We start from the raw sequence: 14,578 nt of genomic DNA on the forward strand, positions 1-14,578 counted from the left end.
AGGAAAGGAGTTGGATACGTTCAAGGGTTCTCACCAAGCTACTCTGCCTCCTCGGACTTACCAGGGGTACCCGCTCCTTGGGGGACTCGCTCTCTCTTTGTTTTTCAGGTCAGTCAGGAACCGGTACTAGCTCCTTGAGGGCCCATGTTCCCTCGAGGAGCATGGTTACTGAATACCTATTCTGCCTGGAAGTCATCACTGCCTACTACACCAGTGAGTTACTCTCTCTCTCTCTCTAGAGCTTTCCCTGGAACAAGATACTCGCTCCTCAAGGGCCTAACTCATTCCAACACCTGGACTATTTCTAGAGACTATTGTGTGAGTGTTACCATCAAGGTTCTGTTCCTGAACTCTGCATACCCTGCCTGCTCACTATATTCAGTTTCTCTACAGCTCAGTTATCCAGTATCGCTGTTCTAGTACCTGAGGGACTACAGCCCTGCCGGGCACTTCCAGCTCACTACTGCCACCTCTGGTGGTTCAATATACAGTTTAATTAAAGAACTAGTGTGTGTCTGTCTCCATAATCTGAGCCTGACCAGTGGTCCCTCTCGGGATCTTCCCCTGGGGGCGTGGTCATCTGCCACCGGCCCAAGGATCCACCCACAACTACCTCATACACCAACAATCGCCTTATCGATGGCCTCCTGAACCATCCAGTCCAGTTCTTCACGGAGACCTGGAGCAAGCAGCCCCGTCTCCGGAAGGGAAGAAGGAGGCAGAGGCATAGCTGGAGGGACCACCGTTAAAGGCAGAGTCGTGGCTCCTGATACCCGTCCGGGTGAGGGTTGCCTCAGTGATCCAGTCACAGAAAGGGTCGGTGCCTTTTCTGGATGGGGTTTCTTCGATGGCGGCTCGGACAATGGCGAGGTTGATGATTTTCCTTCCTCGAAGGTCCGAGACTTCCGGTGTCGATGCTGATGTTTCTCTCTACGATCCCCTCAGTCCTGAGGGGGAGTAGAGGTAGTCAAAGGCCGAGAAGTCGATGCCGGACGGTCACCGGCTGGTGGCTGATACTGGCGTGAAGTGGCCGGTGCCGGTTCAGACGATGTCGATGCAATGGTCGGCGTCGGAGTTTGAGAACGGAAGAGAAGTTCCATTTTCTCCATTCTGGCCTTGCGATCTTTTGGTGAAATTAAGGCACATTTGGTGCAAGTCAGGACATCATGCTCACACCTGAGACATATTACACAGACTTTATGCGGGTCTGTAATGGACATGGTGCGAATACAGTCCGGGCACCGATGGAACCCCAACGCCATGGCTTTTGAAAAATTTAGCCGCGGTATGGTCGACAGCCAGTAGGCCGCGAGGGCCAAACTCAATGGGTAAAAACTTACCGGAGTACCGCAGAGTCAAAAATTCTAAGGAGGGACCCCTGTGAGGTATGAAAGTTTTTAGTAATTCCATGAGGAAAATTCCTGTCAGGAATCTCTGTGGAGCTCCTTAACCCGCGTGACTACTGCTGCACGGAAAAAAGAAGACTGAAGGGAGACCCCTGCTGGCTGCAGGTTTAGTGCCATGCTGGGCATGCCCAGTAGGTGCCAGTCAAACTTCTAGAAACTTTGACAAAAGTGTTCCGTGATTGGGCTCCCTCCTGTGATGTCACCCATATGTGAGGACTACCATCCTGCTTGTCCTGTGAGAAAGAAAAAAACATTTCTTCCATTTCCACTTTCTAAATAAGAAAAACCCAGCAGTGCATAAATGCATTTCTGGATTTTTCTACATTGCAGCAATCACTAGGGTTACTGAATCAGACAAAAGAAAGAAAATGAATTTGATATTATTCTTAATACCCAAGATATCTTTGAATTATTTTTTGTTGCGTCTGTCGGCCGCAGACGGCTGCAACCGCTCTGCCTTACCTCTTTTCTTCCCTTTTCCTCCTCCTCGGGCAGAATGGCAGCCTCCGGTGCTGAGTGCCGAGGGCCTCAGCGTTTCCAGCTTGGCATGGGAGTTCCAGTCCGCCATGCTCACTCCTGTGGCCTCCTAGGGCGCACGTGCGCGCACATCTCCTACGCTCAAATACACGTCATGGCAGGAACCTCGGTGGGTCCCCACTGCATGACGTCAATACCTCCGGGTATTTAAAGCCTCTGCTTCGCTACCACCTTTGAGTTAGCAAGGACTTCGGTTTAAGCTACTCTGACCGCTCTAAGCTGCTCGCTTAGACGCCTCTCTACACTCCAAAGGCCTCGCTCCTTCAGAAGCTCAAGACACCCGCTCCTCGGGGGTCTCTGTCTCTTATTCTTTTCAGGATCTCCGGACTATCAGGTACTCGCTCCTCGAGGGCCTACCAGTCTATGTATCCTGTACCATGGACCTTCGATCCCACCATCTCACTACCAGGAAGACGCCTACACTCCTGTGAGTACCTCTACGATCCGGTGCTCCAACTGCACCCACCAGGCTCGGCGTTGCCCGCACCGCAGGTTCCCACCTCTCTTGGACATCTGGGTGAGATTATACATCTGAGACTGTTGAACGTATTGGCACCTCGCAGTCCTCAATGCCCTACCTTCCTGCTTCATACCATCTATCTACAGCAGTATAATAAAGCCTTCCATTCATTCCGTGTCTGCTATCTGAGTTTAGCCTATCGCTGTGGTTCCCAATGGGGCCCCTCCCCGTGGGCCCCTCCCTGTGGGCCCCTCCCCATGGGCGGAGTCATCTCCACAGCAACCAAGGGTCCACAATGCCACAAGCACAACATTCTTATATTGATTAAATACAAAATATCACAATCTGCCAAAAATATTTATTTTTCTAGGAACAATCGGACTACTAGAACCCTGTGGTTGTCAGGAGTTTTAAGACACACTTGTACAGAGTATTAGCTTGCAAATTGTTGGTCATACTGCGAAATGGCACCACTACTTCTGTGAATTTATTAGCATTTTTTTCAACTGTGTAAATATACATTCCTGATAGGCCCTATTGTCTCTCTCCCTGTTGATATATGTAGGCTGTGGTATGCATCTACTGGACATTATATTGGATATTTTGGACAACGAAGAGTTTTCCAGCTCTCAGAACTTGGCGAGTTTGCTTTACCTTGTGATATAAATGAAATGCCAATAAAAGCAAAACCAGACGGAGATCCCAGGAGTATCCTGGATAAGAAACAGAAGTATGAATACCCTCTGATATTTGACAAGGATAGGTAAGATAAATAGTGAATCATTTACCACCCTGAAAAGTTGTTTTTATCATGCAGTCAATTTGAGTGTTACAGGAACGTACTGTTTCAGTAATGAGAAAAAAGTAGGACTCAGTGGGAGCTGGAACACAAAGTACTCAAGACATATAACAAATGAGCATAACCAGCAAAGGTTTGTTGTATAGTGACCTTGTGAACACAAGTGACTACATTTTATCTAAGATAACATAAAGGAAACAACTTTGAAAAGGCTGACCAATCATGAAAGGCAGAATATAAATCAGAAATTACATTATATTAAATATATTGTTTATTAAATACACAATTACATCCTTTAATTATAGCTTGAGGAAAGACAATCAAGTTAGTGTTTATCCAGATAAATGCCACTACTTTGCCAGATAAGTCTGAATTTATACAGCTCGCAATTTGTACTTATGCGTGCATATGTATTCCTACAGTATTTTATAATCTGTGCATATCATTTATACACAGATTGTAAAATACAGTAGTAAATTACCGTGCGCCCATATACATATGTAAATGGGCGCATACGAGAAGTTTTGAAAGTTACCCTTAGTTACCATTATGCGGCTAGGTAGTGACTCTTAGCCGGATAAATCTGAAAAGTGCTACTTGTCTGTCTAATTAGCACTTTACTGATTTATTTGTGTATGTAAGATAGGCAAATAAGTCCACATCTGTCCATCTAAATAGCAGCAAAGGTGCTATTTAGCTGAATAAGTATTAAAAAATGATAAATATTTGTACTTTGAATTTTAAGGGGCTGTGCAAACAGGTTTTATTCACATTACTTAGATGCGCAAGTCAGGCTTTTACAAGCGTAAAGCAGGAGATTTTATAACATGCACAGGGCAATGAAATTACCAGTTTTACCAATTAGTCTACCAGTTCACCCAGTCCAATTGCAGTTCGTGAAGACCCTCGTGGCTCTTCAGCCTGAAGTTCCTCCATTTCACCCATATCCCCACCCAGTCATTTTTTTTACTTTGCAGGTGTTTATGATCACTTACATCAAAAATCGAGCAAGAATAAATATACGCAAATAAAAGACTTATGCATATTAATTTGGCAGATTTTAAAATAGCTTATGTGCATAACTGTTGGCCCCCCTCCAGAACACTTCTAGCCCACCCCTTTTTAACATGTGTAAATTTACTTGTGGTCCTTGATATACGTGCGTAAATTGCAGTTTTTAAAATACCATGTACTATGCCATTTTATGCAAGCACATACCATTTTTTACGTGTGCATCTTTTGAAAATTTATCTCTTAAGATTTGAGAGCTTTGCTGGAGAATTTTTAATGTTTTAGCCGAAGATTTACATATATTAAATTTATTAATTCAAAAGTTGAAAATGCTGACAACTTGAAATGAAAAAGTGACCACAAAGGTAAAATATCTGAAATCCCAACAAAACTCTGAGAACTGCAGGTCATGCACATTGGAGTCAATTTTCATAGTATTCACATAGCTGCAAAGTCATAAGAACATAAGAAATGCCATATTGGTTCAGATAATAGGTCCATCAAGCCAACCATCTTGTCTCCGACAGGGGCCAATTCACGTCACAGGTTCCTGCCAGGATCCCAAAGAATAGATTTAGTCCTTCTTGCTCATAATCAAGGTGCGATGAAGTCACCCTATTTTCCCTCCATAACCTATGCGGGACCAGGCTAGATGCCTGGTCCACCTTCAGTCCTATAGAAAGAGAGAGAGAGAGTCCTGTGGGCGGGACCCAGCTAGGGAGGTTACGAGGCAGAGCCCAGCTGAAATCAGTAGATTAGGCCTAGGGCTCCAGGAGAAGACTGCTCCTGTGCAATATTGCTGTCCTAAAGGTAAAGACTGTATCTGAATGGTGATTGTATATGTGTTTACTGCTGAAGGTAAGCAGTTAAGCTGTATTTTGTTGTGCACTGTTAATAAAACCACTGAAAGAAGCCGTGACCACTCATTTACTATATAGCAGTAAAGATAGCGAAGATCGGTATATGAAAAAAGCCCTTTATTAAAATTTGCCCGACTCTGGCCAAGTTTCGCTCTTTGGTCCAGAGCTGCCTCAGGGGCAATAAATGTGAGTAGGACTTATTGCATGCCTGCTGGGCAGAGGCCACACAATGTGTACATACACTATTGTATACAATCTTGGTTCCTTGTCAAGCACAAATCTCTGCCTAGAACCGTGTAGTTATGCCATGTAGCACCAGATGTGAAGATTGCTTCATTCAATTTGTATCCTCAAAACACTGATAAGATATATAAGACTGCGATGTGTATCATTGAGGTTCAGCCTCTGCCCAGCAGGCATGCAATATGTCCTGCTCACATTTATTGCCCCTGAGGCAGCTCTCAACCAAAGAGCGAAACTCGGCCTGAATCGAGCAAATTTTAATAAAGGGCTTTTTTCATATACCGATCTTCACTATCTTTACTACTATACAGCTAACTGGATCGGCTTCCGATTTGTTTTCTGGGTCCACTCATTTACTACATTTGATAGTGCGCACAAATGTAGGCCGTGCGCGTACGTTTTAAAATCTGCCGCAATATGCAAATATCTTTGATGGTGTAAAAAGGTTGCAGATTTGGACTGGATCAGGGGCATTGCCAACATATACACACATAGGTTGCAATTTTATATCCTCGAACCCAGTGCACATATGGCTTGTACCTGCGCATATTTACTTCTGCTATTTATCAGTATAAGTTTCTATAAAACTATAGCGAAATGCGGACTGCATGAGGGGTATAGGTTTACTGGGAGGAGTGCATGCTAAAGAACCAGGGGGATTTAAGTTATCCATGTATTGGGCAAACTGGTGGACTAACTGGTAAAACTGGTCATTTCCTCATGCACATATGTTATAAAATGAACTCACTTTTGCATGTAAAAGCTGACAAGTCCTAAGGAAAATGTACGAATAGCAATTGCTTATGTAAATACTTAAAATTAGGAGCACACATATACATGCTAGGCATATTTTGAATAATATGCGCACACTAGCACGGATGATATAAGATTCATGCATATGTGTCATTGGGTACTCGGCTGGACTCAAGGTACACCACTCCAGGAGTAGTACAGGATTGCATGGCAAGACATTTATTTATTTAAAAACTTTTCTATACCGTCGTTTTGCCTAGCCTAGCCAGCTGTCTCCCCTGCAGGTTGAACCCTTGGTTTCTGAGGGCCAGTAGATATTAATCTGCAGCAGCAGTACATCATGGTAAGTGAGGCAAGGCTTGGATGAGCTGGACGAGACAGGGCTTGGACTATGGACAGGGGCAGGATGGAGCAGGGTTGGGCTGGATACTGGAGCTGGACATAGATCAAGGACTGGGACGGGGGTACAGACAGAGACAAAGCAAGGAGCTGAGCATGGACTGGGGGAGACACAGGCAAGGTAGGGATACTGGACAGGAACTGAAACTAAATATAGGCTGGAGCGCAAGGCAAGATACTGACAAGGGAGGAAGTGAATAGCAGGAACAGGACTTGAGTGGGCACGGCAAGACCAAACAGAGACAGGACTCGATATGATTGACTAAGACAGGACTGAACAAGAATTAGACAAGACAACACAGAACAAAGAACATAGAAGCCCAAAGACAGCAAGGCTGAAGGCCCATAGGCCACTAGGCTACAGACCAGAAGGCCCTAGATATAGAGAGGCCTGGAAAGGCAGGCCATAAGGCAGTTACAAGAGTAGAGCAGCCCCGGAGCCCACAAGGTAAGGTATGGCCTAAGGTAGACCACAGAATAAGAAGCAAAAGGTTTTCAAGGTTCGCATAGAAAGCATGCTTTTTTCACACATTTTTCAAACATTTTCACACATTTCTGTTTATATCTTTCGTTCATAAAACCTATGTGATAATCCCTTTGCTTGCTCTTTAAATACCTCTATGGTTGAACATACCCGGCGAAGTCTCAAACATTGACTGATAGGAATTGAGGTAGTATTGTGAAATTTGTAGGGTTAAATATTAATTAGGTTGTGAAAAATATTTTTTTGAAATAGATAATAATATTATGTGTAATTTAAATATATGTAAGTACAATATTAAATATGTAATATATAGATATTATTGAATTTGTTATATTTATAACATTTGTTTTTTACAGACATTATGAAGTAGTTTGTCATATAAAATATTTTGGTTATATATGTTTTTTATACTTTGTAAATGTAATGTGGGGGTTGATATGTATTGGGATGTTTTAATTGGGTGGGTGTCCCCTGAAGAAGACGATTTGTTTCGTCAAAACTAGGTTGGGTTTTGGTATTATTGTGGGGTTTTTTTTTAAAAGTATGTCATATATTTGTATGGATTTACAGTGGGATTTGTAAAGGAATATTAAAATTCTTAAATAAACACCATTTTCTGTTATTGTGGATATTGACATGTAAATGGTGTGATATTGATTATCCTTGTTGTTTGCTACCGTGAAAGTCACTTTACACTCCATTGTCTTAAGATACAAACTTACAGCCTCATTCACTAAGCTGTGGAATACTGCGGGATTCACCAAGCCACAGTAAATGATCCAGAAGGGAAAAATACCATGGCAGCAAAAGGCCTTCCCCTAAAAATAGCACGATGGCAGCCTTGAGAAGACCCCCACCCCATGAGCTGGAAAAAGCCCTGGGGGTCTGCTTGGACCACCTGTCCCACCCCTCCCTGCCCTTGCAGGTGGCCTGTAGTTGAGGAAAGTTTTTTTTAAAAAAAGCATTTTTAATGGAGGGCAGAAGCCCCGCCCCTCACCCCTAACTTCGCTCCTTTGCAGAAAAATTCCAGCTCCTGGAGACCAAGAGGCGGGACCCCCACCCTAGCTCACCCTCCCAGATCCTCCTTTTGTAGAAAACACAAGACCCGTGGTGCAATGGACTACCCATCCCCCCAAATCATCCCTTATAGAAAATAGCCTCCAGACCCCAGACCACCACTCCCCACCCTAACCCACTCTCAGACCCCTTATTTGATAAATGGTTGTCAGTGGTGCAGTGGGGGCCTGGAGTGCCTTCTAGGCTCTGGGCCCAGGTGGCGGCTATTTTCTAAAATGGCACTGCCTGGCCTTGGCCCCTATCACGTGAGTTATATTAATTAGTAGTTAATTTCTATTCAAATAACTCAGCTTGCAAATTTTTCAGCAATACAGCAGAAGGCGGCTTGAGCGGAATTGTATACCTCGATTAATATAAAAATAAAGAAAGTAAAGTGTCCTAGCAAGTCATTTCACTGTGAAAGTCTTATAAAGAAATCTATTTCTTATCTTTGGACCCAGAGGTATCATAGATGACCTGAATGAAGAAAATATCCAAACAGGTTTCTAGGATAAAAATCCCGACCCGAGCCATGTTTTGCCATAGGGCTGTCTCAAGGAAGGAGATCAAGCAATCATCTATCAATCAAAATAAAATAGAAAAACTGTGAAAATGAGGAAAAAAAGGATCCCATATGTAATATATAAATAATAGTAAAATGTAACAGGGCACTCAAATACATGTTAATCCATAGATTAAGATATTGAAAAGAGAATTACGTCATCTGAAAAGCAAAAAAGAATGATACATTGACAGAACATTAAGAAGAAGCAAAGCATATTTATTTATTTATTTGTTTGTTTGTTTTTATATACCGCCGTTCATCCTAGGATATCGCGTCAGTTTACAGGAAAACATAAACAAAACGTCAGAGCGTTGTACATAGAACAAGGTAGTAATAATTATGAACTAGGATATAAATAACTAAGGGAAGAAGTAATGTTGTACATATAACAAATTAATAGTTAAGAACTAATACATAAATAACTAACAGTGAGAATAGCTAAGTAATTTAAACGTCAAAAACATAGAGGGAAAGGAGGAATATGGAAATGCTCTGGTAAACATTAAATAGATCGCTGCATAGAAAAACTTAAAGCAGCACAGCTATAATAAACCACCTGAAAAACAAACCAAAAGGGGGCAAAAGCATAAGAACAAAGGTAGCAGAATCATTAGAAAACAAATAAAAGTGATCATAGAAATGCAGTAAAGCGGTTTGCAAAGACAGGAATATTAAAGTAGGTGCACCAGGAAAAGCCAGTTAAACAAGTCGTTATTCGAAAGAAACAGTAACAAAAATACCGTGAAAACTTAAATTTAAAAATAATGAATTATTATTAGAATATGACAGTCCCTCAGTTTCATGTTTGAAGCTGAATGGGTATGTGAACATGAAAAACGGGCAGAGTTCACAGGAAACAAGAAAAAACTATAATATGACATAATCGCCACAGCAGTGGCAAGGAAAACAAAATTTAAAGAAAATTATTAATCTGTGGAGAAAAGTTGTACAAAGAAACAGTGAGACAAAAATATAAAAACTTACATGAAAAAGAGCACCGAGCTTCAGCAAGATGGCTTACAAAAGCAGGAAAATAAGAGTGACAAGATGATTTAAAGGAATGTGCCAGGGAGTCATGTGAGCCTTAAGAACCAATTGCACGGTTCCATATAGTAGCCAATGAAAAATGAAGGGTAAAAAGGAGAGACCAATCAAAAAAAATTGCCAGGATAACAAAAGTATGCTGAACAATTAGTTCAAGAAATTTAAACACATGACAGCCACGCGATCTCATGATTGAGACCGGATGGGTGTACGGTGTTTAAGGAGAAAATATAGTGTTGTTCATGGGAAAGAAGTAATGCATTGTGAACACTTCTGCGATGGTGGGGAGGGTAAAGTGTTATGCTTTCCTCCTCCAGAGGGGAGGAGCTAGCTATCTGTTATCACTCACCCCGCCAGGAGGGCGGAGTTAGCAATCTATTCGGCTTTTCTCCTGAAAGGGGGAGGAGTTAGCAATGTGACATGATCTGCTCCTCCAGAGGTGAGGAGTTAGCTATCTGTAGTGCTTACCTCGCCAGGAGGGCAGAGTTAATAATCTGTTAGCGAACTGCTGTAGATGCTCCTGTAAGGAAGGAGGTAGTAATCTGTTATGGATCAACTCCCCAGGGAAGAGGAGTTGGCCGTCTGTTCAATGATACTCTTCTGAGAAGAGGAGCTAACAATAGGTATATTGTACTTCGCTACTGAGATAGCAATCTATCATGCCTCCGCCTCGGTGTAGCAATCTGTTATATATAGGCTGCTGGCAAGTCCCATAGAAAGAGATAGGGATGTGAATCGTTTTTTGACGATTTAAAATATCGTCCGATATATTTTAAATCGTCAAAAATCATTAGAGCCACGATACAATAACAATTCCCCCGATTTATCGTCAAAAAATCGTAAATCGGGGGAAGGGGGAGGGGAAGGGGGAGGGCGGGAAAACCGGCACACTAAAACAACCCTAAAACCCACCCCGACCCTTTAAAATAAATCCCCCACCCTCCCGAACCCCCCCAAAATGCCTTAAATTACCTGGGGTCCAGAGGAAGGGTCCCAGTGTGATCTTTTACTCTCGGACCTCTGGTGCTTGTAGAAATGGCGCCGGCGCTACCTTTGGTTTTTCCGTACAGAAAAACGATTCGCGGCAGGAGATCGCTCCCGGACCCCCAGGGACTTTTGGCCAGCTTGGGGGGCCTCCTGACCCCCATAAGACTTGCCAAAAGTCCAGCAGGGGTCCGGAACGACCTCCTGCAGTCAAATCGTGTTGTCTACGGCCGGCGCCATTTTGCGCAAAATGGCGGCGCAAAATGGCGCCGGCCGTAGACAACACGATTCGACTGCAGGAGGTCGTTCCGGACCCCCGCTGGACTTTTGGCAAGTCTTGTGGGGTCAGGAGGCCCCCCCAAGCTGGCCAAAAGTCCCTGGGGGTCCAGCGGGGGTCCGGGAGCGATCTCCTACGCTCCTGACCTCGGGGGACAAAAAACAAAATGGCGCCGGCGCTACTTCTACAAGCACCGGAGGTCCGAGAGTAAAAGATCACACCGGGACCCTTCCTCTGGACCCCAGGTAATTTAAGGCATTTTGGGGGGGTTCGGGAGGGTGGGGGATTTATTTTAAAGGGTCGGGGTGGGTTTTAGGGATGTTTTAGTGTGCCGGTTTTCGATTTTCACGATTTTCACGATATTTAAAAAACCCAAACGGCGACGATCCAATTCCCTCCCCCTCCCAGCCGAAATCGATCGTTAAGATGATCGATCACATGATTCACATCTCTAGTAGCTATCTATATAATACTTCCGTAAGCAGTGTTAGTAGTCTGTTGTGGTTGGCTCCCACAGAGTGACAGTAGTGTAAGGAATGACCACGGGGAGGAAATGGTGAATCCCTGGGCCAATGGCAGATGACAGCGCCCCCAGAAGGAGATCTTGAGAGGAACCACCAGCTAGGCTAGAATAAGAAATAAACACAAATAATTCTTTATTAGGCTGGAAGCTAGACCACCAGTGGTGGCAGTAGTGAGTCAAGGTGTTCTGCAGGGCTGAAGTCCTTCTGATACTGGAATATAATCTCTGGGTCGCTGAGCTGTAGAGAGAGACTAAAAGTAGTGAGTAGACAGGGTATACTGGATACAAGATGGTACACTCACAATAGTAGATATCTGCAATTGTCTCTATGCCACAGAGAGTCTTCAGTATATTCAGGAACTGGAGCCATAGGCGAGCACTGGTTCCTATAAACAGTCTGTAATAAGAACTCACAATAGCTGTATATGAAATGGCTTCTAGAGAGGAAGAGAGTCTGTAAAGGATTCTAGGAACATGGGCCCTCGTGGAGCAAGTACCGGTTCCTATCTGTACTCTTGCCAATATAACTCTTGATCTCCATACCTGCGATAACGTCTGGGACGGAAGGGAGTCTTCAGAGCTATAGGAATGTAGGCCCTCATGGAGCGAGTACCGATTCCTAGCTACAATAGAACTCACTGTGTTCACGTCTGCAATCACTTCCAGGCAATGAGCAGTCTTCTGAGTATTCATGGACGTAGGCCCTCGAGGAGCGAGTACCAGATCCTGTCTTGGCAATCTGAAATCAAGAAGAGAGAGCGGAGCCCCCGTGGAGCGGGTACTCCTGGTAAGTTTGAAAAGGCCGAGCAGTGGAGAAGGATTCCCCGCGCTGACTCGGATCGTTGTTGCAAGTATCGTGGACTGCCGAAGCAAGTCCTGTTGGAGTTCCTTGCTAACTCGTTAGAGGTTAGCAAACAAAGACCTTTTAAAGTGGAAATGGATGACGTCACTACGGGGGGACACCCCCAAGGTTCGCGCCCTTGCTGGTACAAAGTCTGGAGTGTGCGCGCACGCCCTTACGTCATCAGGAACATGGCGGATCCGTAGCGTCAAGCCAGCCCAGGGACGCCGGGACCAAGAGGCAAGGAGAAGCCACGGCTGCATCTGTCCGTCAGAGCCGAAGGGAGTCGCTCCCAAGGTAGAGAGGGTGGAGCGAGGGGCGAGAAGAGGCACGAACGCAACATAAAGCTATAGGCAAAAAAAATTTAGATCTGTAATGAAATGATTACAAGAAGCCAGTGAGACACCAGAGGTGCAGCAATGAGAGCTGAAAATGTTGCTTCAATGTTTGAAAATGCGTATTTTAATCTTACATGAGGTTTGGCTGACACAAAGGAGAGAACATGGGCAGGAAATGACATAGACTACCCCAGAGGAATTGCAATTAGTATTGTGCTTAAGATGATAGACATGACCTGAGGATGGATAAGAAAATTCGGAGATGGTCAAAGAATAGGTACAAGCGGCGCACGAGCCACATGATTTGTGACCAGTAACAGGAAAAGAATCACAAGGTAATAGAGGAGGCAGATCCAAGGAAACTAGAGAATCATAGAGATTATTTCCATGTTTGAAGGTGCAGTGATGGGAATTGTTGAAAAGCTACAAGGGAGATAATATTGACCAGTAACAGCGGTTAATATCGCAGACAGCACGAGAATTCAGAGAGAAAGGATTAACACAGGTGAGTCTATCTGTGGTAGTATTTTGGCGTGGTAAAAAGAGAAGATCACAATTAATAAACAGAGCTTGTTTAAAAGCTTTCTTAATAACACAAGGAGGATAATCACGTGAGAGGAAGTTGACAGATATCACTTGAGCTTTGGATATAAAATCGACATGGGAAGAACATAATTGGCGGAGTTGAAAAAACTGACTGACAGGGATGTTTTGTCTGAGGGAATGTGGATGATAGCTTTTGTAACGAAGAAGAGTGTTTTTGTCGGTGGGTTTCCTATGGATGGACATACGGAAACTATTATCAATGATAGAGATGGTAATATCTAAGAAAGAAATAGAGGACAAATGAAAATGATATGAAAAACTGAGTTTGTGGTTGCATATATTAAGCCAGTCAATGAAGAGGAAAAATTAAATAATTGATCTGGTCCAAATCAGAAAAAACATCATCTATATAGTAATACCAGGCCAGAATAAAGACCCAAAAGGAGAAACCATAAAGAAATCAAGATTCAAATGCTGAGACATATAAACAACAAGGTCGGGGGCCATAGTGGCCCCCATCGTGGTACCATGTATTTGTAGATATGATTGATCCTGAGACTAAAAAAGAGGTAGCCACATTAGGCTATTTAATGTGCAAAATAATGTGGGGATTTTTTTGTGCATTAAATAACCTAATGGGAATTATGGGCCAGATTTTAGTAGCTACGTGCGAGCGTAGATTTGTGCACGCTACCTGGCGCGCACAAATCTACGCCCGATTTTATAACATGTGCGCGCAGCCGCGCACATGTTATAAAATCCGGAGTCGGCGCGCAAGGGGGTGCATACTTGTGCACCTTGTGCGCTGAGCCTCCACTCCTGCCACCCCTAAGCCAAGCAGATCCTCCCCAATGCAGTTAGTAAGCCCTACCCCCATCTTTAATCCTGCACCCCACTTGATTTATTTAAAAAATCCCTTCCACTTTATGGGAAACCTTTGCACCTCTTTATCCAAGGGCTTCAGGTACACATGAGCAGGAATGTTATCCAGTCACTCCTATCTCACTAGTGCCAAAATGGTGCTGGCTGACTCAAAGCTCCCCTTTGTCCCTCAGGTGTGGGGCAAAGGACAGTCACAGGCCAGCTGGTGCCATTTTGGATTTTGGTGCTGGCTGGACAGGAGCAATTGAGTGTTTCTTTTGCCTATGGGGATCTGAGGCTGATCTCAGGTAAGAAGAGGTGATTGGGAGAGTGTTCATTTTGGAAACTGAGTGGAGGTCAGGTTTAAAGACATGAGACAGGGCTTTCCATCTGGGATGATTAGTTTTATTTTGGGGGGGGGGGGGGGGTGGTAGGATATGTACCAGAGGGGAGTGACTAGATGCCTCACTGGGGGATACCACCCTGCAGTGGGGGGGGGGGGAGGGCAGAGAGCATCAGCAGGTGCATTAATGCCTTATGATTCTCTTGGGGAACAGTAACTACTCTTCTTGAGGTATAGTTAACTTTTGC

General features: G+C 44.0%; 1 protein-coding gene across 1 annotated transcript in view; it reads left to right on the forward strand.

Moving 5' to 3' along the window:
• The window catches only part of WDR64 (WD repeat domain 64), a 540,197-nt gene that overhangs the window by 464,303 nt on the left and 61,316 nt on the right, over nt 1-14,578 (forward strand). Inside the window, exon 24 of the mRNA XM_029594015.1 lies at nt 2,969-3,166. Within this exon, the coding sequence (XP_029449875.1) occupies nt 2,969-3,166 (198 nt within the window). The remainder of the gene's footprint in view (nt 1-2,968; nt 3,167-14,578) is intronic.

Source organism: Rhinatrema bivittatum, chromosome 3, assembly GCF_901001135.1.
Source record: "Rhinatrema bivittatum chromosome 3, aRhiBiv1.1, whole genome shotgun sequence".
Lineage (NCBI taxonomy): Eukaryota > Metazoa > Chordata > Amphibia > Gymnophiona > Rhinatrematidae > Rhinatrema > Rhinatrema bivittatum.